This window comes from Procambarus clarkii, chromosome 84, assembly GCF_040958095.1.
Source record: "Procambarus clarkii isolate CNS0578487 chromosome 84, FALCON_Pclarkii_2.0, whole genome shotgun sequence".
Taxonomy (NCBI): domain Eukaryota; kingdom Metazoa; phylum Arthropoda; class Malacostraca; order Decapoda; family Cambaridae; genus Procambarus; species Procambarus clarkii.
This window is the reverse complement of record NC_091233.1, coordinates 20,524,794-20,549,823: the sequence shown is the minus strand read 5'-3', so window position 1 is coordinate 20,549,823 and position 25,030 is coordinate 20,524,794. Positions and strand designations below refer to the sequence as shown.

Here is a 25,030-nt window from a genome sequence, read left to right as displayed (position 1 = left end):
GTGATCCTGTGGTCCTAGGTTCGATCCCGGGCACCGGCGAGAAACAATGGGCAGAGTTTGTTTCACCCCTATGCCCCTGTTACCTAGCAGTAAAATAGGTATCTGGGTGTTAGTCAGCTCACGGGCTGCTTCCTGGGGGTGGAGGCCTGGTCGAGGACCGGGCCGCGGGGATACTAAAGCCCCGAAATCATCTCAAGATAACCACATCTCAAGATATGTAATGGGTTCGTACTTGTGCAAATTAAGTTGACATTTTTATATAACGTTTTAATAACGTATTAGAATGTTGTTACATCTTGGTATGACGTTTTTATGACGTTTTGAACGTTTTTAAAAATGGCCATATTGTTTGTTACAACTTGTTAGGTGTTCAAACTTGTTCGAACGTTGTAGTTTCATCGTGTGTGTGGGGCGGGTTGTTATGGCTTCTCACCTGTGCACTTCACTTGCAGGTGTTGTACGAATCCGGACGTCTCGGCACCGGTTTCCAGATCCTGGTTGATGACATCCCGATCATGGAGTGCACTCTGGCGCCAACCCAGCCCTCACATTCCTGTCACACTGCTGGCGCCACCTATCTGCCCAAGGTGAGTCTCCTCTCCTTTCCGTTGGTAAATCGGAAATCGCCCTCCTACATATCTCAGGTAAATCGGAAATGGCCCTCCTACCTATCTCACCCCATCTCCCAATTATGACTCTACCTACCCACCTGCTACTCTGCGGTGAGTCGACTTGCTGACCTATCCCCCCATAAAGCGAGTCTACTCACCCACTTATCTCTCCTATAGTGAATTTACCCACCCCACCCACCTATTTACCTACTTCCCCTGGTGAGTATTCCCGATTAAAGTTAACCCTTTTACATATCCATTAGTGCTTACTAAGATTTACCCCTTATATCTCCACCTAAAGTCTTGTCAATATGTTAAGAGCAGTAGCCATAAATTGTCTTGCCAATATATTAAGAGCAGTAGTCATGGTCTTGTCAATATATTAAAAACAGTAGACAGTAACTGATTGTTTGTACAGAATATTCTAAGGTAATCAGTGTAACAAGATATAGCAGTTACAATAAGTCTTGAGGAACGTTATTAGTCACGAGCAAGTGTCAGCTGATACAAGCCACGGTTAGCAATTATTAACCACCAAATAATATAAAAATTAGTAATTATAATTTATAATTTTTTTATAAAGGGTATGTTTAAATATATCACCTTATACAGTTCAGCTTCTTAATACTATTTCACAATTTGGCAGTCATCTTATATGATGCTAGAATATATTTTGTTTGCGATGAGTCACAATAACGTGGCTGAAGTATGTTGACCAGACCACACACTAGAAGTTGAAGGGACGACGACGTTTTGGTCCGTCCTGGACCATTCTCAAGTCCAGGAGAATGGTCCAGGACAGACTGAAACGTCGTCGTCCCTTCAACTTCTAGTGTGTGGTCTGGTCAATATATTTTGTTCATATATGTATAAACTAAATCGGTCATTTTTCCCCACACAGAACGCGGCCGTCTACATTAAAGATGTTGAGCAGTACACGACGCCCGTCAGACGCCACGAAAATACTTTCTTCGGGCTGCTGAAGCTCATGGACGCCCCCAACACTGCCGAGGAATTAGTGCTGGGCTGAACAGGCTGACGGAGGCGACGAAGGGCGGGATTGTTGGGAAGAGAGGGGAAGATGGGGTATCATAGAACAACGTAATAATATGTACTCGTACGTCTAAAATACTCGAAGACGTCGTGTGTGCAAATGTTAAGTGAAATTTGGTTTCGGAAAAAAATGTGATCGACAGAAAACAGTTAATAATTAACCCTTAGGTTGCTAAGATATTTAAAAGTTCTACATCTAGGTGCGCAGTGAAAAAAAAAAATGGTTTGATAACCTGTAAGGATCAATTGTATATGATTGGAGCAAAGGAGGAAATCGCACATTTACGATTGGCGCAATTTAGGGGTTAACAAGACAGCAGAAAAGATAAAAGTTGTACTGAGGACCGAGTTGTTAAAAACGCAGCGAATCTTTGTGCCAGGATGGTTAATGTGTGTGTAAAGATAGTTCCAAAATGTACAGTTGCTAGGAAATGCAACAAAATGGTCCTCTTTGAAGGAAACAGCACAAGGAGAAAAATATTTCACACAGTAACAAGGACCAGGTTTTATAGAGCATTTGTGTGTTTACTTTGAAACCTGTGCATCTTTCCTTAATCATGGCAGCATTATTTATATTTATTAAACAGTTTATGGGTTTTGAAACTTCATAACCCAAGGTTATTGTCGTTAGAAACAACCTTTTGGGCCTTCGGAGCTCATAAACTGTTTCATTCAAGTCAACAAAGACATCCAGAATAGAGGAAAGATGTACAGGTTTCATAAATGGATTCATAAATGCTTGATAAATCCTGGCCCAGAAGCCTCTTTTTTTTTTGCATCATCTTTCATGCAAATATTCCTGTGACCTCATCCTGGCCGAGCACGTTTGTGGCACTATGTTGACATATTTGGTTTGGTGCCATTTGGAGAGTGCCACTTAAGGCATTAGGAGGAAGTCTCATAAACCAGGGTGTTAATGTAGGCACCAGACCTCTGACGGGTTATGCTACAAACCCTCCTATATGAATACCCGTGCTGGGTGGTACCCATGTATATCTTCCTACACTGTATTCCTGCGGTACATGGTATACACATGTATGCCTACGGTGCAGGTATACATGTATACAGAATCACGTGTAGAGTCCTGAAGGTATTCTGGCTCGAGTTATTTTATACATAATGTAAAACATTTTACATTTTCTCTCACACACACACACACACACACACACACACACACACACACACACACACACACACACACACACACACACACACACACACACGCACACGCATACATTATTTGTCTGTCTATCATTATTTATATTCTACTTACGCTACATAGGGTAAATAAAAAAATCAGCCCTCTAATCATTCATATTTTAATATTTATATAAGCGAACATGTTGGTCTAGTACTGACGGCAAAGTCTCTTAAAACATTAAATATTGCCTAGGTGCATCTCGTAACTTGAATATTATGAGGTTTTGGATCTCGTAACTTGAATATTACGAGGCTATGCATCTCGTAACTTGAATATTACGAGGCTATGCATCTCGTAACTTGAATATTACGAGGCTATGCATCTCGAAACTTGAATAAAAGGGATTATTTTTATATAATATCAGTGTTAGAACTTTATAATATATTTATATTAGCTCGGACTTTCCTACAACAATAAGTGCCTTGATTCTGACCTTAGTGACGGGTTATGGTAACTTTTACAAGTAGAATTTAGGGACATATTTTAGACTGACTATAATAGGTCATTAACGGTAATATTATTTCGCGGCTGCTATTATGATTTGCTAATACGTTAAGTACTGGAGGTGGATGATTGCTTATTTAACTAAGTTAGACAGTCATTTGTGAATTTTTTGGTATGCAGATCCGCCATTGTTGCTTCTCTAGGCATTTTGTGGGCGGTAGTTCCATGGAACAGGTGGCTTACTGGAACAGGTGGCTTCATGGAACAGGTGACTCCCTGGAACAGGTGATTCCATGGAATAGAAGCCACTGAAAGGGACCCTTCAGGTAGGCTTTTCACCACATTCAAATCTGGATTTTTTTTTTTCACATTAGATCTGTTAATTTGCCCAAGATATAAAACACTTAAACTCTTTGCATTATTTATTGTGGGATAACTTAATTAAATAGGAGGTGAGGTGGAGGTGGAGGTGGTGGGCAAGGCTTGGATTGATCGCCACCACAGAAACATTACCTGAAATGGGATTATATTTTGCGTTGATGTTTAGGCGTATAATTAGGAACAAGCTTTAATTATAGATAGACAAGAGTTTATGCCGTAGAGGGGGAAAGTATATATATTATGGACTATAATGGAATGCGTATTTCTGTCTTCAAATCAGCCGTTTTATTTTAACTCGTAATACTGATCAGTAGTAGAATAATTTATCTGAAAAGATTCAAAGGAATTAATTGATAGTTAAAGAAGATAACGCCATAAGAAGTTGAGATTATCGTGATATCATACACGGTAAACTACTTGTTAATTGCTGGTAAACTTCTGGGTTACAGGTTCTCGTCTACAGCTGCAATGTTAACTTATGCCTAATTGTATTTATTTATTATAATCATTTATGTTGCAACAGAGGTAGACGGAGTGTTTTGCTTACGAACTGTCGGAAGGACTCGACCCAGGATGTAAGTTCTACGACATGGCGTATAGGGTCTACGACATGGCGTATAGGGTCTACGACATGGCGTATAGGGTCTACGACATGGCGTATAGGGTCTACGACATGGCGTATAGGGTCTACGACATGGCGTATAGGGTCTACGACATGGCGTATAGGGTCTACGACATGGCGTATAGGGTCTACGACATGTCGTAGGTTCTTAAAGCCAATCAGACTGGAAATACAGCGTCAAGACATCATACGTAGCCTAATAATTTTAAAAGAACCATCCATTATTAGCCCATTGTAAATAAGGTTGCCCAAATATTGCTTCTAAGTACCTTAAACGTATTTTAACACAAATAATATAGTATATATAATATATAAACATGTTTATATGAACATATATAATGTTTATATATCAGCCTAATGTGTATTGGATAACCAATCGCTATCAATATAAGATTGTTCTGAAATGTTGAGATCTGGAATGTAAATATATATTTTTTCATGACATAAGATAGCCAATGTCTATAAGGGATGATAACATGTTTATTAAATGTGTATCTTAGCATGTGTTGTATCTCTTTAGTATGCTGGGTCAATGTGTTATGGTCACATATTAATAGTATGCTGGGTCAATAATTTTGAATGTCACGTTCTCCTCAGCTTGTGCGAAACATCTATGTTGTGTTATATTAGAAATATGTTATAGCACATTGTGATATAGTATCATTGGTATACTGTGGTATAGTGTCACTTCTCTTTAGCACCATCGATAGTTCAGTGGAACATTCTCATGTGCTTTTGGTGGTGAACGTAAGTGCTCTATTGGTACTTAAGTCAGTCGTGGTGATGTACCCACAAAGCTTAAGTACACTTGGGGCCAGATTCACGAAGGAGTTACGCAAGTATTTACGAACGTGTACATCTTTCCTCAATCTTTGACGGCTTTGTTTACATTTATTAAACAGTTTACAAGCATGAAAACTTGCCAATCAACTGTTGTTATTGTTATAAACAGCCTCCTGGTGCTTCGGAGCTCATTAACTGTTTAATAATTGTAAACAAAGCCGCCAAATATTGAGAAAAGATGGACAGGTTCGTAAGTGCTTGCGTAACTGCTCAGGCTAAAGGTATTTGTACCATGTTAAAAGCTTCCTTCTACGTCCCCCAACAAGACATTGGCTATTTACTGATTAGTTTTTAATGTAAAGAAATTTATTGGTTGGAGTCAAGATTGTAAATATTATGTCTTGTTATTTAAGAATTCTTAGTAAATAAAGTTAATATTTTGTATGGCATATGTTGTTTCCTTAACCGTAAGGGTGTGGATGGATATATATATATATATATAATAATATATATATATATATATATATATATATATATATATATATATATATATATATATATATATATATATATATATATATTCCCCGTTTATATGTATCATGAATATATTTCTCTAAATCTGTCTATCCACTTAGATTGGTCAGTACATCGACTTCCTTGTATCTTGCAGAGTCGACGTTCGATCCCCGATGGTCCAAGTGGCTGGATACCGTTCCTTCCACCCTTGTCCTTATAACTCGGTTCATAACCAAATTACTAGCTTTGCTATTAGTTATTAGCTTTGTCCTCGTATCCCTTTCAAGATGGAGATCTGTCACCCGTTTTCTTTCTGTCTCAACCGTCTTAAGAGAGGCGATGAGGGAAGGCGGTGTCGTGTTTACATTCAGTCGACAACCTCCCGTCGGAGGAGGCGGACGGTGGTGAGTGCTGCTCCTCTTGACCTGTCTAGTCCATCTTTTCTCAATCTTTGGCGGCTTTGTTTACAATTATTAAACACTTAATGAGCTCCGAAGCACCAGGAGGCTGTTTATAACAATAACAACAGTTGATTGACAAGTTTTCATGCTTGTAAACTGTTAAATAAATGTAACCAAAGGTGTTAAAAGATTGAGGAAAGGTGTACACGTTCGTAAGTGCTTTCGTGTTTACCTTGTTAGCTCTGTTGTTGGTAGTTTATTAAGAAGGGTTATAGTCGTTTCTTATATTTGACAATAAGATGGATGGTATTGTTTTAAGGTTTTGGTTTTAAGGTTTGTTGCCCGAAACGCATTGCGTAATAGTGGCTTTAGGCATTGTATGTACTAGCTCTATCTATATATCAATCCATTAATGTAACATCACTTACTTGTATGTATATACCTTACCTGAATCTGAATCTGTTACGGTGGTTCCGCTGTTAGTGTTATACTGCCGAAGATTACCATTAATTTGTAGTATAGTAGTCACTAAGAAATAACTTTTACCATAAACGCTTTGCGTTCTATTAGCTTCATTTAACATGCATTGTATGTAACAATTCTTCAAGCACTGCCCCTCGTTCTGTATGGGTTTTAAATAATTTAATTTAAACTGATTTTTACTAATTATGGTTAGGCTTTTGGGAGTGATAAGATGTTCTGTTCAGTATTTGTCATTCCTGAGAACTTTTCCTTCACAGATCTTGATATGTTGTTGTTTTAGATTCAGCTACTGGGAACAAAATGTTCCAAGTAGCACGGGCTATGGTGAGCCCGTAGTGGACTTAACTGGCACAGGAGCGGTGCAAGTAGCACGGGCTATGGTGAGCCCGTAGTGGACTTACCTGGCACAGGAGCGGGGCTGTAAATGAATTGTATCTTGGTAATATATCCTGATAATTATAGCTATATCTGGCTTCTGGTGCCTGATTAGCATTAATTTGTAATTAATATGCCTGCTCCATTTATATTCTCAACGTTATTGTTGTAGATTCGCTACCTGGAACAAAAAGTTCCAAGTAGCACGGGGTATGGCGAGCCCGTAGTGTTCTCAACATACCACAAGGCCTACGAGAGGTGTGGTAGTATTAGGCTTTGGGAGCCAAGCGAGGCTCTCTCTCTCTTAAGCAACTTTATTAATCCAAATTCCCCCTTGTGTATAGTCATTACACAAACTTCCTTTTAATCCGTCAAGAGTTGCTGCTGACTTAGAGCAACAAGTAGGATAATAAAAACCAATAAATAATATTTACTTAATTTGCTCTAGCATAATGGCTTTACATAATATGCGTGTGAGAGTAGAGAAGCAATCTACTTAGGCAGCCTCTACACGTACTGAACGACCAGCATTCAGGACAAGCATGTAGGAAGCATTATAGAACACATTAGAGGGTAATATACAATAGATCTGTCTGCTAATTTTCTGTCCGGAGTACCCACTATGAGGCTATCTGAAAAGATATCTTCGTAGCCATTGTTAACTACACGTATATGGGATCCTTAGATTGTTTCAAGTACAAGTTAAATGTTAAATATAATATATATATGTGAATGCGTATGGGTGGATATAAATAGATGCTTCTTATGGGCCAATAGATCTACATTTTTCCTTTATTCTAATGTATATTAGATAAATCAAAACTGCTGTTTAAAATATGAACACGGGAATCATAATTTTAAAAGCACAAATTTTAAACACGATATCAAATAAATTGTAAGTACGAATTACAATTCGATAGCGATGAGGCTTTTTGTTATTTTTAAAGAATCGGTATTGAAAAATAACATTTAAATACTCTTTATATAGCTTGGTTTACATTTAATCCCATGGATTAGGGGCTTCAAATACAAGGTAATGCATCTGATATTGTAGATAAATGCTAAGAGAACACGGTACATATACATTGAGGTATATCCTGCTTTTCGGGGATATACTCTGATTATCTACTATATTCCAGGTGTATATTCAGAACTACAGTATACTTGTTGACTAGTGGTATAGCCTGACAAACCCTCCGAGAGAGCGGTATAGCCTCAAGTCCACCAAAATTGTAATCTTTCGGACAATAGAGTTTGTTCGTATCTTCATAAACTGATTACATATCACCATATATATATAAAAATCCAGGTTATGTCTTTTTTCATAAACGCATATTAATTTGAATTTAATATTAAAGCGACGGGTTTTATCATTATTACTTCCGTACTGAAATAATGGCGACTAGAGGCATTAAACAGACCTTTCGAACTCTTCTTTACAGGATTCGGACAAATGAATGTGTCCGATCTCGTAATTCTTCACAATTGATGAATCTCTCAGCGCGTGTCCTGCTCTCTGGTGACGAGTGGATGCTGTATTCATACACTGGTGAGTAAAGGACACGTTAATCATGCATATGTATAGATTTACACATGTTGAAATTGACAAGAGGAATAATTACAGGTGCCATATATAACCTTCAAATAAAATATAACGCTTAATGTATGCCGCAATATACCCAAAACTATATTAATAGTTTTGGGTATATTAATATCAATATATATTTGGGAACAATTTTTGTATGGAAGTAGGACGCTATTATCTCTGTCTCTGTCTGTCTCTCAGTCTCTCTGTCTGTCTCTGTCTCTGTGTGTGTGTCTGTCTCTCTCTCTCTTGTCTCTCTCTCTCTCTCTCTCTTGTCTCTGTGTGTCTGTCTCTGTCTCTCTCTCTCTTGTCTCTGTCTGTCTCTCTCTCTCTTGTCTCTGTCTGTCTGTCTCTGTCTCTCTCTCTCTTGTCTCTGTCTGTCTGTCTCTGTCTCTCTCTCTCTTGTCTCAGTCTGTCTGTCTCTGTCTCTCTGTCTCTCTGTCTCTGTCTCTCTCTGTCTCTCTCTGTCTCTCTCTGTCTCTCTCTGTCTCTCTCTCTCTCTCTCTCTCTCTCTCTCTCTCTCTCTCTCTCTCTCTCTCTCTCTCTCTCACTGTCTCACCTCAGCGGTGTCCGTATCCTCCGTCGTGACCACCGTGACCATACCCCTTCGGACACACCGTCTCGTACGTCTTACGGGTCCTGGTGGCGTAGACGGTGACGTACGACTTCTCCGTCACGGTGACGTAGGTGGGGTGTGTGTTGATGACGGTGTGGGTGATGTACTGTGGCAGCGTCGCCTTCTTGGTCACGAACTGTGGCACCTGGGGGAGAGAGACAGAGCCGTTTGGGTCATCGAGGGCGTCTTCCGAGCAGGGCGGTGGGGTCGAACTCTCGTCTGAGGTAATTTGGGACGGGGGGGAAGGGGGTTCCATCCCACTGCCCTGTTTCATGGGTTGTTGTTATAGATTCAGCTACTCGGTACTAGTTTCCAAGTAGCACGGGCTATGGTGAGCCCGTAGTGGACTTACCTGGCACAGGAGCGGGGCAAGTAGCACGGGCTATGGTGAGCCCGTAGTGGACTTACCTGGCACAGGAGCGGGGCAAGTAGCACGGGCTATGGTGAGCCCGTATGTTCCATGGGATGTTATCGTGATATTGTGATTCCATTGCGTATGAAGGGTATTGTTAGAGATAAGGATGGTAGGTAAGATAAGTAGGTAGATAAGGTTTGGTAAAGGGGAATAGAACTACTGGTATAAAGGCGTGTATAATATATAATATATATGCTATATATCTATATGAATTACAGAGCCTTTGGGTCAGATTCACGAAGTTACGCAAGCACTTACGAACATGTCCATCTTTTCTCAATCTTTGGCGGCTTTGTTTACAATTATTAAACAGTTAATGAGCTCCGAAGCACCAGGAGACTGTTTATAACAATAACAACAGTTGATTGGCAAGTTTTCATGCTTGTAAACTGTTTGACGGCTTTGGTTACATTTATTAAACAGTTTACAAGCATTAAAACTTGCCAATCAACTGTTGTTATTGTTATAAACAGCCTCCTGGTGCTTCGGAGCTCATTAACCGTTTAATAATTGTAAACAAAGCCGCCAAAGATTGAGAGAAGATGGACAGGTTCGTAAGTGCTTTCGTAAATCTTTCGTGCATCTGGCCCCAGGTTCGTAAGTGCTTGCGTAAATCTTTCGTGAATCTGGCCATTAATCTACAACCATGAGTGCAGTGGCATGCCTTTCTCAAGTGCTATAGAGCGTAGTAAGGCAAGCTTGGTGCGTTCCCTACATGGCTAACTACCTTACCAGGCCCTTAGCTCCTCGGGTCGCTGGGTTAGCGTCTTAGCGTTTGGTCCTTATACGTGTGATCTAAAACCCTTTTACTGTGCCCTAACAATCAGGAGTCGGTCAGAATTTACCCCATCACTGACGAAACCTGTACATCTTTCCTCAATCATGGGAGCTTTGTTGACATGTACTAAAGCAGTTTATGAGTTAGGCAGAGCTACATGGTTGTTTATAACAATAATAACCTTTGTGTTGTGAGGTTTCCAAGCTTGTAAACTGTTTACTAAATGTAAACAGTCGCCATGAGAGATGTGTTTATAAGTAGATACGGAACTGTTTGATAATTTCCTACCCAGGAGAAAGAATTGTTGTTTTAGATATAGGTACTTTGAACGAAATGTCCATGTAGCACGGGCTATGGCGATCCCGTCAGAGAAAGAACTAAGCCTGTACATATAGCACTTGGAAAGTAGGTGAGGACAATGAGCTGGGATAGGACGGAGGGCTGGAATGGTGCTCAACCACTTGGATCATCGGGGATCGAACGCCGACCTGCAAGAAGCGTAGCCGACGCTCTACCGACCATTCACAGTGACTAGACCGTTCAGGAAGGGAGGGAATTGTCAGGGGGAAAGCGCCAAGCCATTACGACTATATAGCACTGGGAAGGGGTCAGGATTTGGGATGGAGGAAAGGAATGGTGCCCAATAACTTGCACCATCGGGGATCGAACGCCGACCTGCATGACTTACGTTCTGCGTCTGAGTGATGAAGTAGGGGACACTCTGCTTGTTGAGAACGGTAGTGGTTAGGTAGACGGCCTCGTATGTGTTCTCGACAGACTTCCTGAGACAGACAGACCCGTATGACGGTACGTTAGTCAAGAGTGGTGGGACGGACACACACACACACACACACACACACACACACACACACACACACACACACACACACACAGGTGGAAACTAAGCGCCCAAATGAGCCACAGAGATATTAGAAAGAACTTTTTTAGTGTCAGAGTGGTTGACAAATGGAATGCATTAGGAAGTGATGTGGTGGAGGCTGACTCCATACACAGTTTCAAGTGTAGATATGATAGAGCCCAGTAGGCTCAGGAATCTGTACACCAGTTGATTGACGGTTGAGAGGCGGGACCAAAGAGCCAAAGCTCAACCCCCCGCAAGCACAATTAGGCGAGTACAATTAGGTGAGTACACACACACACACACTCAAAAGTCACTTTTGCAAACAGAGTGGTAGACGGTTGGAACAAATTAGGTGAGAAGGTGGTGGAGGCCAAGACCGTCAGTAGTTTCAAAGCGTTATATGACAAAGAGTGCTGGGAAGACGGGACACCACGAGCGTAGCTCTCATTCTCTAACTACTTAGGTAATCACACTTAGGTAATTACACACTTACACTGGTATGTGTGGTGTTATACCATACCTCAGAAGATTCAGAGGTATGCCACCAGACTAGTCCCAAAAGTGAGAGGTATAAGCTACGAGGAAAGGCTAAAGGAAGCTAAATCACACATCCCAGGAAAACAGAAGAGTAAGAGGAGACATGATAACCACCTACAAAATTCCCATGGGAATTGACAAGATCTGCCCCCACACTCACCCTCCGTGATAGTAAGGCACAGGCCTGTACATAGTCTTGTCCAACCAAACTGTTTTGTACCCACAGGGTTCATCACTAGCGTGGGCGGGGTGTGGGGCCAGACACGCCCACAGGGCCACGCCCACAGTCAATGCCACGCCTCCTCTCAACATTCTCACAGCTGGAAAATTAATAATTGGAATTAATATCGACGAAAATCCAGCCCATCCTCTTGTATTGGTAGTTCTTAAAGTAACGATGAAAACCATAGTACATATACTGACATACTAAGAAGTTAGAAAGTAGAAATCAGATGCCAGATTCACGAAGCCGTTACGCAAGCACTTACGAACGTGTACATCTTTCCTCAATCTTTGACGGCTTTGGTTACATTTATTAAACAGTTTACAAGCATGAAAACTTGCCAATCAACTGTTGTTATTGTTATAAACAGCCTCCTGGTGCTTCGGAGCTCATTAACTGTTTAATAATTGTAAACAAAGCCGCCAAAGATTGTGAAAAGATGGACAGGTTCGTAAGTGCTTGCGTAACTGCTTCGTGAATCTGGCCCCGGGTTCGTAAGTGCTTGCGTAACTGCTTCGTGAATCTGGCCCCAGGTTTGTAAGTGCTTGCGTAACTGCTTCGTGAATCTGGCCCCAGGTTCGTAAGTGCTTGCGTAACTGCTTCGTGAATCTGGCCCCGGGTTCGTAAGTGCTTGCGTAACTGCTTCGTGAATCTGGCCCCAGGTTCGTAAGTGCTTGCGTAACTCCTTCGTGAATCTGGCCCCAGGTTCGTAAGTGCTTGCGTAACTGCTTCGTGAATCTGGCCCCAGGTTCGTAAGTGCTTGCGTAACTGCTTCGTGAATCTGGCCCCAGGTTCGTAAGTGCTTGCGTAACTGCTTCGTGAATCTGGCCCCAGGTTCGTAAGTGCTTGCGTAACTGCTTCGTGAATCTGGCCCCAGGTTCGTAAGTGCTTGCGTAACTCCTTCGTGAATCTGGCCCCAGGTTCGTAAGTGCTTGCGTAACTCCTTCGTGAATCTGGCTCCTGAACTGTTAAGTTGGACAAACTGGAAAACTATTATATTTTACTTGTGTTAACTAACCTAACCACCTTAGGCCTAATATAGTACATATGTGTACTATACTAGGCCTGGGAATATTTAAATTTGTCTTATAGCTTCATTTATCGTAAAAGGAAAAACTTACTAGTCAGTATACTACTATCTAAAAGCTAAGAACGTACGAATTGTGACTATTGACGATAGTCACAATAGGTACTGTCTAAACGGAAGGATAGTGGTGCGAAATTGCTCTAACGATTAACTCGATAAACTTGCCCAATCTATTACACTATTTCAAAATCAAATTATGCACAAATTCCTTTTCCTGTTGGGGACAGGAAGCTTTTGTATATATAATATATATATAATATATATATATATATATATATATATATATATATATATATATATATATATATATATATATATATATATATATATATATATATATATATATATATGCGAACAAGCCTGAATGGTCCCCAGGACAATATGCAACTGAAAACTCACACCCCAGAAGTGACTCGAACCCATACTCCCAGAAGCAACGCAACTGGTATGTACAAGACGCCTTAATCCACTTGACCATCACGACCGGACAAAATGAGGTGATAGCCGAGGCTATTTGAACCACCCCACCGCCGGCACTCGGATAGTAATCTTGGGCATAGCATTTTACCAAATTTTTTACCAAATCATTTACCCAAAGAATGAGGTGATTTGGTAAAATGCTATGCCCAAGATTACTATCCGAGTGCCGGCGGTGGGGTGGTTCAAATAGCCTCGGCTATCACCTCATTTTGTCCGGTCGTGATGGTCAAGTGGATTAAGGCGTCTTGTACATACCAGTTGCGTTGCTTCTGGGAGTATGGGTTCGAGTCACTTCTGGGGTGTGAGTTTTCAGTTGCATATTTATATATATATATATATATATATATATATATATATATATATATATATATATATATATATATATATGTCGTACCTAGTAGCCAGAACTCACTTCTCAGCCTACTATTCAAGGCCCGATTTGCCTAATAAGCCAAGTTTTCCTGAATTAATATATTTACTATAATTTTTTTCTTATGAAATGATAAAGCTACCCTTTTCTCTATGTATGAGGTCAATTTTTTTTTATTGGAGTTAAAATTAACGTAGATATATGACCGAACCTAACCAACCCTACCTAACCTAACCTAACCTATATTTATAGGTAAGGTTAGGTTAGGTAGCCAAAAAAAGCTAGGTTAGGTTAGGTTAGGTAGGTTAGGTAGACGAAAAAACATTAATTCATGAAAACTTGGCTTATTAGGCAAATCGGGCCGTGAATAGTAGGCTGAGAAGTGCGTTCTGGCTATTAGGTACGACATATATATATATATATATATATATATATATATATATATATATATATATATATATATATATATATATATATATATATATATACGCCATTTAAATTCCATTTAGAGGAAAAGGCCAAATAAACTGTCCAGTTGAAGTCGATTGAGATCACTGAATAGGCTTTGAGCGGCATATGGGTTCAAATAGGCCGCTTTCTCCGCCCGTGGCTGTTTGAGTTGAATAGCGACTACGTGCAAGACTCGTTCTAATTGACACCATTGGTATTTCAGACTTTTTTTTCGTGGGATTTACAAGTTGTACCGATCCTGTAAACTCAGATCAAAGCTGTAAATTGAAAAGCAAGATTTACACACAGGAAAACAGTTGCCGTGTGTGCATAAGAGAGAGCATGAACAAACACAGAACAAGCACAAGAGATAACAAGAACACACGGGGGAACAAATACATCTTGTTTACACTCGCAGTAACAACAGTCAAGTGGAACAGAAGTGTGATATTTGTGTTGACTTTCGCCAGAGAGAAAGTGTGTGTGTGCGCCTGTGTACCCTCCTTCACTGGTGTGTTGTTACCGTACCTTTGGTGTACCTGTGCTTACGAATGGTATCGTACCTTGTACCTGTACTCACGGACAGTCCCATACCTCAGCGGTACAGCTGGGTACAAATACAGTACTGTACCTCTGTGGTACAGGACCCAGCGCCCCCCCAAAAGAAAACTGTCCCTGGTACTTATTCACTACTGGGTGGACAGAGGCATAAGGTGAAAGGGATACGCTGTTAATTTGTCTCTATGCTTCGGCCGGGATCCGAACCCGCGACTTAACGGCTGAGTTTGGAAGTCGTTGTTAACTAGTTGTTCAACTAGCTAACTAGTTGAACAACTAGTTCACGAGTTGTTCACCTATTTACTGCTAACTAGTTGAACGACTAGTTAGCTCTTAACGTGATCTTTTCTCTCACTTAAAGATCGAACTCTAACTACACCAGCGCTCAAGTGGAGGCACTTAAGTAGACTTAGAGAATGTGTACAACTATAGCCAGTTATAAGCGGGTTTAAAGCGACTCAATTTGTACACATTATCTTGAGGTTATCTTGAGATGATTTCGGGGCTTTAGTGTCCCCGCGGCCCGGTCCTCGACCAGGCCTCCACCCCCAGGAAGCAGCCCGTGACAGCTGACTAACACCCAGGTACCTATTTTACTGCTAGGTAACAGGGGCATAGGGTGAAAGAAACTCTGCCCATTGCTTCTCGCCGGCGTCTGGGATCGAACCCAGGACCACAGAATCACAAATCCAGCGTGCTGTCCGCTCGGCCGACCGGCTCAAATGTAATACATATATACCTGGTTGATACCTGGTTGATGGGGTTCTGGGAGTTCTTCTACTGCCCAAGCCCCGCCCGAGGCCAGGCTCGACTTGTGAGAGTTTGGTCCACCAGGCTGTTGCTTGGAGCGGCCCGCAGGCCCACATACCCACCACAGCCCGGTTGGTCCGACACTCCTTGGAGGAATAAATCTAGTTTCCTCTTGAAAAGGAAACCATATGTGCCATATTAGGCATAAGAAAGTTTAATTTCATTGCGCATTTGCACAACAGTGCATGATGTGAACTGGGTTGGTTTGCAACGGTCCAGTTTGGTGCGTTCGAACAAATAATTGCTATAATTTGTGGAGAAAGTGTTGCAATGTTATACACTCGGTTAATCATCTTGCTGAACGCCAGTTTCTAACGGCTGGATAACCTGACAATCGACTTGAGAATGGTCCAGGACGGACCGAAACATCGTACCGTCCCTTCACTTTCTAGCGTGTGGTCTGGTCAACAACCTCAACAATTCTCTATAAACTTTAGTAAACACGGAAAAAAAACAGTTGGGTGTACCACTAGGGTATAATATGACCCCCGAGAGTCCAAAACACCGTGCAAGGGAAACGGAGCCCTCAATGTAGCCAGTGCAACTGGAGTTCTTAACACAGTGGGTTGTACACACACACAACACAGCGTCGACGGAGCAGCAGGAGCAGCAGCAGGAGCAGCAGGAGCAGGAGCAGCAGGAGCAGCCACTTGTAACACCAGCAGACTCACACTGCCGCGAGAAATCTCTTAACCTCGTCTCTAAATCGCTTCTCCGCCTGCTCACGCCCCTCCCTCGCTCGCTCAACTTTCTTAATCAGCGAGTGAAACGTCGAACGGGAAAAGGTAATTTCATCTCTCCAAACGCAGCGAGATGCATCATGTTCTTAGAAGGAAAATCAGGAGAAGCACCAAGCCATTACTCCCCCTTCCCTGTGTCTGTTCCCTGGTTCCTTCTCACTTTGAAGGGGTCAGGATAAGGATTTGGGATGGGACGCGGGGAAGGATGGTGCCCCGACCACTTTGGGACGGTCGGGGGGAAGTCATCAGTGACAATTAATGTGTTACGCCTCGTTAGTTGTGACTTGCTGTAACGTGTAGTTTGATGTGGCTCGCTGGTTCTGTAACAGAAACAATGTGGTTCTTTCAGTTGCTTTCACTGTCGTATTTGATAGAGAAAATATCCGCCATACTGTGACTACACACGATAAAATATTCTCTTGTGTTGACCAGACCACACACTAGAAGGTGAAGGGACGGTACGACGTTTCGGTCCGTCCTGGACCATTCACAAGATAATCGACTTGAGAATGGTCCAGGACGGACCGAAACGTCGTCGTCCCTTCACCTTCTAGTGTGTGGTCTGGTCAACATACTTCAGCCTCGTTATTGTGACTCCTCGCCTACATATTCTCTTGTGAAAGAAAATGCCATTTAATAACGTTTAAAAATCTTCAAGAGGTCGTAAAAGTAGTAGAAGTAGTAGATATAGGAAGTAGAAGATATTTATAAGATATATATAATATATAGGAAGTAGAGATATTTTTTAATTTGGGAAATGATAAAAGATAATTGGTGGTAAATATGACGGGTTTTGATCGACAGGTCTCGTGATTGTGGCGTCAACCCGCAACCCGTCCTCATGCTGTGTTCACTCCATCCTGCGGCCGACCCCAAAAACGCCTTCAATTTTTTTTTAATTCCGTTCATTCAAAATACGAATTTTCTTATATATAAATTAATATTATATGATATGTGCATATTTAGGCTTAGGTTAGGTTAGGTTAGGTTAGGTTAGGTTAGGTTTGGTTAGGTTTGGTTAGGGTAGGTTAGGTTAGGTTAGGTTAGGTGTTTAGGTTCTGTTGGCGATTATTTGTATTTGTAGTACGTGGGTGAAGTATTTACAGCGTTGTGGTTCGAACACAAGTCGTCAGTGAAGCACTTGTTCCGGAAGTGTTCGAACGTCAGCAGTTGTGAGTCGTGTGTAAACTGTTTTTCATTCATAACCAGCTGGGGTTTGGCGAGTGGATGGAATGGACTTTGAGTCTTTGGAGGACGGGCTGGTTTACAAAACGGAGATTCGAACAGAGGACGACAGCAAAGCACTGTTCGGGTGCTAAGCTTTTTTTCAATCTCGCTTCATAATGCATTTTTAGCAGCCCGTCCTCCAAAGACCCCAAAAGTGATTCCATCCACCCGCCAAACCCCCAGCTGTTTATGAATAAAAAACAGTTTACACACGACTCACAACTGATGACGTCCGAACACTTCCGGAACAAGTGCTTCACTGACGACTTGTGTTCGAACCACAACGCTGTAAATGCTTCACTCACGTACTACAAACACAAATAATCGCCAACAGAACCTAAACACCTAACCTAACCTATGCCTATATATGCACAATATGCTAATATATTATAATATTAATTTATATTTGAGAAAATTTCCGTTCTGAATGAACAGCATGTTAAAATTTATGAATGCGTCTGTGGGGTCGACCGCTGGATGGAATGGACATGAGTCGAGGACGGGTTGCAGCATGATAATAACCATTCAATGTTGATTTCAAGATTAACCAACCCGTGGATCAATAGGTATTCTGTTCTGTCTTTTTCATGTATTTAGTACGAAACATACACCCACACCTCCATATATAATTTCAAAATTAGATATAAGGAAATAGGTCATGAAATGTTGCATTACACCACCGGCGGCTGCAAAGGCGGGGCCCAGGAGCTAAGATCTTGATCTACAAGCAGAAAGTGATGAAGTGCGCCACGCTGCCACAAGGTAATTCATCCGTGATATAACAAATTCAAATATTCAAATTCAAATTCAAAATTAAACTGAAAATTCCACCCCGCTAGAAACCTGTATTCACCAAGTTGTATTCCCCTAATTATGCTTGCGGGGGTTGAGCTCTAGTTTTTGGGCTCGCTGAGGTCAAAAGGTGGTCATCCTCAGTTGTTGTCGTTAAAGATTTGCTGCCTGGAACAAAGTTCCAAGTAGCACGGGCTATGGTGAGCCCGTAGTTCTCATCCTCAAGCTGTAGAGGATGACCAGAGCTTGAGGGAGAGGTGGTGGTGGGGGAGATTGGTGTTGGGGGTGAAAGTAGTTGAATAGTTAGGAAGGTTGTTGGAGAAACAGTAGGTGGAGTGGTGGAGAGTGGTAGTATGTAGTGGTGGAGATTGGCGAGTGTGTGGAATTGGTCAGACGATGATGTTTGTTGGAGAGAAAGTGGAGGCGTGTTGATGGTGGAGAGAAAGTTGCTTCTCCCTCCCTTCCTTCAAGCTATGTATCGCTCTCTCTCCCTCTGTCTCTCTCTCTCTGTGTCTCTCTCTCTGTGTGTGTGTCTCTCTCTCTCTCTCTCTCTCTCTCTCTCTCTCTCTCTCTCTCTCTCTCTCTCTCTCTCTCTCTCTCTCTGTCTCACTCTCTCGTAATCATCTTATCTATTCCCCCTACAGTATGCTTCAGTAGCCGGGGGTCACATCCACCACAGTTCACCTCCAATCTTTAACAACCACTTTTCCGTTTGAAAGAAGTTTAAAATTTTGAACCTAGTCAACGGTTTTCTACTAATCTGGGCAGACCTTCAGGATTTCAGAGCTGACATAAGACTCATTAACCGAGACAGAATCTTTTGAATTCAAACTAAACTTTCCTTAGGCATAACTTCTACGTTTAGCCGAACGAAACTTCGGCTAAACTATAATAAACGATAGGTAAACGAAATTATGAGCGTTAGGTTTATAAAAACGCGGGAGTTTTGAATTCGTCTAAAAAAAAACTGTTTTCAGATTTCGAAAACTGATTTTGTTTTTTTTCTGCCCATCATCGCCCTCGGCCAACCACTGATCTGACAGGATGCTACCCACAACAGTTGCGCATGTCCCGGGGTACCTATTTACTGCTAGGGGAGGAAAATTATGTGTAAGGAAATGTGCCTAAACGTCTCCGTCGTGTGTGGGAATGTAATCAGGACCGTTACAGACTCGCATTCAAATTTGAAGTCATTTGAAAGTAACGGAAACTGAGTTTTGCAAATGGGTTTTGGTCTCGTATTTAGAGGTCGTTTTAATGACTCAATCAGCCAGTTCAGATGAACACTGAACATGCTAGAGACGTCATAATACCTCGTGACGTCACATGGCCTCGTGACGTCACACAGCTTCGTGACGTCACAAGACACGTGTTTGATATCAACAAACATCTGTGGTAAGGGAGGCAGCTTCATTATTAACGAGCGGGGTCTAAGACCTGATAAAGAAATATGCACCCCTCTACGTCATAGCTACTCTATAACCCAACCTATTCCAACCTAACCTAACCCAACCTAACGTATCCTAACCCAACCTATCGTATCCTAACCCAACCTAACGTATCCTAACCTATCCTAGCCCATCCTAACCTATCCCTACGAAAGTAAGAGGTTTTAGAGAAAGTACAGGTGTTAGACCCCCACTGGTATTAAATGTCCAGCGTGAGCTTGTTAATAACGAACAATAACGGAGATGATTGTGGTAATGTATCGCTAAATGACTCCCGAGAGTAGAGAAAGTAGTGCCCAACCGCGTTCACGCAGCTCGGAGCGTGACGAGCCTAAACATTGCTTCTACGGTGCTTCAGGCTTCTCGGTTCTCAGTTCAATAAACTTGATTTACAACACAGGGGGAAGGAGTGAAGGGAACTGGAAGAGAGCGCTTTCTCAATTTAAATTTCACTTGGGGGGGATATAAGATAGACTAAGGGTTAGGATACGAGGACAAGGATCTGGTATAGGACGGAGGGAAGGAATAGTGCCCAACCACTTGGACTATCCGGAAGTACCACTTGGTACTTCCCGATAGTCCGGGATAGATACTTCCGATAGTCCCGATAGATAGATAAATAGTTCCGATAGATACTTCCCGGGAACCTATGAAGAATTTCTAGGTTTCTGTGAACCTAGACTACGAAGAATTTCCAAGTTTTCACGGAAAGCCTGGAAATTGTTCAAAAAACCCCGGTTAATAGATTGAGCTACGACATGGTCAAAAGAGTTGAAACCGAAGTTCTACTGAACTTACTAGATCCTGCAGCCTCTCCGAGGTGTTATGCTTGCGGGGGGGTTGAGCTCTAGCTCTTTGGTCCCCTGTTTGAGTGCGCGTTACTCGGTACAACAAGCTTCCTGTCTTTAGACGGAGAAATTGATAAGCCGATGTGGGATTGGGTGGTTATAGATAGGAGCTGCCTCGTATGGGCCAATAGGCCCTCTGCAGTTACCTTTGTTCTTATGTTCTTTTGGTGGAGGGGATTTAGATTTGTTTACCCTAAAATATGAGTGCTTGAAAACATTTTCTTTAATCTTAAATTCGCTCTCGGATTAAAGAAAATGTGTTCACATATTCAAATTTTAGGGTAGACTTTTTCTTTCGTTATCGGGGCTTATATAAACTTAAAGAGGACCCATAGAGCAATGACTGACCGTTCACAAAATGCAACCCACAAGAGTTGCCTAACTCCCGGGTACCTGTTTACTACTAGATGAAAACAGGAGGTATTAAATGAAAGAAAAACGTTAGTGACAGGACAATGGAAATTGTCCTGGAGAACGTGTCACAGTATTAAAACAAAACAGAATATTGTTCGAACTCAAAATTCTCTCTAACAAATTGTAATTTTACTTGTTTTGAATCTATATACAATTGTTCACGGCATGAAGTATGTACTTCGGTAATGGTCACGATCCACGAACTATCGCAGAGGTAATTTAACCGAGTAGATGGTTTGTAGTTAAGGATCAGTAGAAACATGGCATCACTTTTACACAAGGAAATAGAACAAGGAAAAATGGTTGAATATTCGATGGCTACAGAGAGCTGTGGTGGCAAGGCGGCTCCTGTTGCTGTGTTTTTTGTTGTTATAGATTCAGCTACTCGGAACAAGTTCCAAGTAGCACGGGCTATGGTGAACCCGTAGTGGACTTACCTGGCACAGGAGCGGGGCAAGTAGCACGGGCTATGGTGAACCCGTAGTGGACTTACCTGGCACAGGAGCGGGGCAAGTAGCACGGGCTATGGTGAGCCCGTAGTGGACTTACCTGGCACAGGAGCGGTGCAAGTAGCACGGGCTATGGTGAGCCCGTAGTGGACTTACCTGGCACAGGAGCGGGGCAAGTAGCACGGGCTATGGTGAGCCCGTAGTGGACTTACCTGGCACAGGAGCGGGGCAAGTAGCACGGGCTATGGTGAGCCCGTAGTGGACTTACCTGGCACAGGAGCGGGGCAAGTAGCACGGGCTATGGTGAGCCCGTAGTGGACTTACCTGGCACAGGAGCGGGGCAAGTAGCACGGGCTATGGTGAGCCCGTAGTGGACTTACCCGGCACAGGAGCGGGGCAAGTAGCACGGGCTATGGTGAGCCCGTAGTGGACTTACCCGGCACAGGAGCGGGGCAAGTAGCATGGGCTATGGTGAGCCCGTAGTGGACTTACCCGGCACAGGAGCGGGGCAAGTAGCACGGGCTATGGTGAGCCCGTAGTGGACTTACCCGGCACAGGAGCGGTGTTGCTGTGGTGATCTGTGATGCTGTTACTCCGGTGATGATGTTCACTTGTTATTTCGGTGATCTACAATGGCCTGTCGAAGAACACGTCGCTTGGCGGCAATCTGTAAACATGCCTTTTTAATCGTCCTTATCACGCTTCTCTGTCGACTTGCTCTTGTCCGTATCGCCGACGAGGCTCCGAGACGAACTGGAGAAGACTCAAGAGGCAAGATCGAAGCTGTTGGTGACGATGTAGTGACACCGGAGGAGATTAATCAGGCGCTGGAGAAACTAAAGATAGGACTCAGTCGCATCTCGATCCCGTGTCGTCGCCTGGTGCGGATGGGCGGGAAACTGACATGTTCATGTGAGACGAAGAAGTGTTCGGTGGATGGAGCGAAGCTCGTATGTTTAGACGAAGGCGTTCGGCCTCGGCCCGGCCGCTGTTTTGCTCTCAGCTTCGGCATTGGCTTCGAAACGAGCTTCGACGAGGCCTTGGTGAATTATGGATGTCGGGTCATCGCACTCGATCCTACCAATTCGAACATAACCAACGTTGTTCATGATGTTAGCATAACCGACAAATTGCGGCCAGTAAACAAAATGAATTATTTACACCACAGGAAGTTCCATGCCCTTAACCTGGGTATCGACGCCAAGGCATCTACAATGATCCTCAATATAACGACGGATGGTGTTGGCTATTTAAATAGCATCGCTTCGTTTGTCACCTACAAAGCCATACTCGACACGCTAGACAATCCTCGTGTCGACCTCCTGAAGATCGACATCGAAGGTGTCGAGTGGAGAGTTCTCAAACAGCTTTTGAGTTCACCAGACGCTCGGCATCTCTTGGAACACACGCGCCAAATTCTACTTGAAGTTCACTTGGACTTCCTCGTGAATGTCGCGAACGCGGACGATATCTTCGACGGAACGATAACCACGCTATCGACTCTACGACTCCTCGAACAGTTTGGCTTCTACATCGCTGCGTATGACCTGAATGAAACTGGTCAGAAATATTTCGTCTTCAAGGAAGTCAAAATACCTCTATATCGTGAGCTGACACTAGTCAAGAGATTCCCCTAAAGTTTATAGTTGATAAACATGTTATGAAAAGGAAATTATAAGGAAGCACTAAGCCAGTATAACCATTTAAGAACATAAGAACAAAGGTAACTGCAGAAGGCCTATTGGCCCATACGAAGCAGCTCCTATCTATAACCACCCAATCCCACTCATATACATGTCCAACCCGCGCTTGAAACAATCGAGGGACCCCACCTCCACCACGTTACGCGGTAATTGGTTCCACAAATCAACAACCCTGTTACCGAACCAGTATTTACCCAAGTCTTTCCTAAATCTAAACTTATCACAAACTCCATGTGATAAACTTATTTATTACATGGAGAAGACATGAGAACAGTATAGGAGCTGGGATGAGAGGACGGAGGGCAAGAAAGATGCCCAATCACTTTGACTTTCAAAGATCGAACACTCAAAGGCTTACCCCCGCTCTTCAGTGAATATACGAAGAAAACGTTACCCCCTTTAACAGTGTTCTGGAATTCAAGTATATTTGCTGGTTGGGCAGTAAGCTAGTAGTCGAGGCCATCCTTAAATCTTACGTAAGTGTACTTACGAAGATTTTCCCTCTTAAATGCGTACCTGAATACCGACGTAGTCGCTAAGAAGAAAAACATTCGTAAGTACATACGTAACTGCAGGCGAGGAGTCACAATACCGTGGCTAAAGTATGTTGACCAGACCACACACTAGAAGGTGAAGGGACGACGACGTTTCGGTCCGTCCTGGACCATTCTCAAGTCTGGACTCTAGAATGGTCGAAACGTCGGACGTCCCTTCACCTTCTAGTGTGTGGTCTGGTCAACGTACGTAACTGCTTCGTGAATCTGGCCCCTAATGTTAGAAGCCTCTCATGTATATATTACTGTATTGGGGGGTAGAAAAAATACACCTTATTCACAAATATACATTTTATACAGGTTGTATTAGGCGACATGTACACATAGGTGTATCCTATCGATCTACATATACACCACGAGTTTACAGTAGTCCTGTAATATGTCCAGGGCTAGAGTATACTTACTGGCTGGTCAGTAAACCAGTTGATTGGCCATAAGCCCAGACCCCAAAACCACCTCAGAAGAAAACGATGCTGTTGGGTTATTTAGAGGTAATGAATCAAGACGGAAAATATATTACTTGAGATGGGTTACAAGGACTCCAGATTCACGAAAGCACTTACGAACCTGTACATCTTTTCTCAATCTTTGGCGGCTTTGTTTACAAGTATTAAACAGTTAATGAGCTCCGAAGCACCAGGAGGCTGTTTATAACAATAACAACAGTTGATTGGCAAGTTTTCACGCTTGTAAACTGTTTACTAAATGTAACCAAAGCCGTTAAAGATTGAGGAAAGATGTACACGTTCGTAAGTGCTTGCGTAACTGCTTCATGAATCTGGGCCAAGGTTTGTAATTGATTATAATTGATTAATTAAATCATTTTATAGCTTGTACACAGTTTGTCTAGCTGAAGTTTTGTATAATTTCAATTTATGGTTTACAAATGTGTGTATAATTAATAAGTGTATTAGAATTAATACATGTGTATTAGAAATACATAATACAGAGTATTATACATATTTAAGCTTACCTTTTGTATTTTAATCAATTCCTATTAATTGGTCAGTTATGGTATGATTTATATAGAAAGGTTATATAGATTATATATAATTATATAGAAGTTCTTGAAGCTAACTCTTTTCCAAGTTTTAAATGTAAACATGATAAAAACTTGAGAAATGAGTCATTCCATTAATTTAAACGTTTGAAAGGCGGGGCCCAGGAGCCTAACTCAACCCTGCAAGTACACATACACAACTACTTCTGTTTGG

At 42.2% G+C, this 25,030-nt stretch overlaps 4 protein-coding genes across 5 annotated transcripts in view; 3 read left to right on the top strand and 1 right to left on the bottom strand.

The window, feature by feature from the left end:
* LOC123774854 (uncharacterized) overlaps positions 1–5,544 on the top strand; it is a gene marked incomplete at its 5' end in the record, with an annotated part of 20,851 nt that extends 15,307 nt beyond the window's left edge. Inside the window, 3 exon segments of one of the 2 annotated variants that reach the window (XR_011225479.1) lie at positions 453–587; positions 1,513–4,269; positions 4,354–5,544. Coding sequence is in view for 1 of the 2 variants with exons in the window: in XM_069316604.1 (XP_069172705.1) it covers positions 453–587; positions 1,513–1,641 (264 nt within the window). 2 annotated transcript variants of the gene reach the window in all.
* Positions 5,545–5,990: 446 nt separating this feature from the next.
* Positions 5,991–25,030, top strand: part of l(2)k01209 (lethal (2) k01209) — an 80,149-nt gene continuing 61,109 nt past the window's right edge. The window contains exons 1-2 of the mRNA XM_045769616.2: positions 5,991–6,015; positions 8,313–8,419. The gene's annotated coding sequence lies outside the window, so the exon portion shown is untranslated. The remainder of the gene's footprint in view (positions 6,016–8,312; positions 8,420–25,030) is intronic.
* Positions 7,321–12,352, bottom strand: LOC138358566 (uncharacterized). The gene is made up of 4 exons (XM_069316603.1): positions 11,824–12,352; positions 10,953–11,046; positions 9,015–9,216; positions 7,321–8,416 (listed from the first exon to the last, which is right to left on the bottom strand). Exons 1-3 carry the CDS (start codon positions 12,069–12,071, stop codon positions 9,016–9,018), a joined length of 543 nt encoding a protein of 180 aa, XP_069172704.1. The 5' UTR covers positions 12,072–12,352; the 3' UTR covers positions 7,321–8,416; position 9,015.
* On the top strand, positions 21,903–23,892 carry LOC123774909 (uncharacterized). Its single transcript, XM_045769618.2, has one exon. It carries the CDS (start codon positions 22,192–22,194, stop codon positions 23,194–23,196), a length of 1,005 nt encoding a protein of 334 aa, XP_045625574.2. The 5' UTR covers positions 21,903–22,191; the 3' UTR covers positions 23,197–23,892.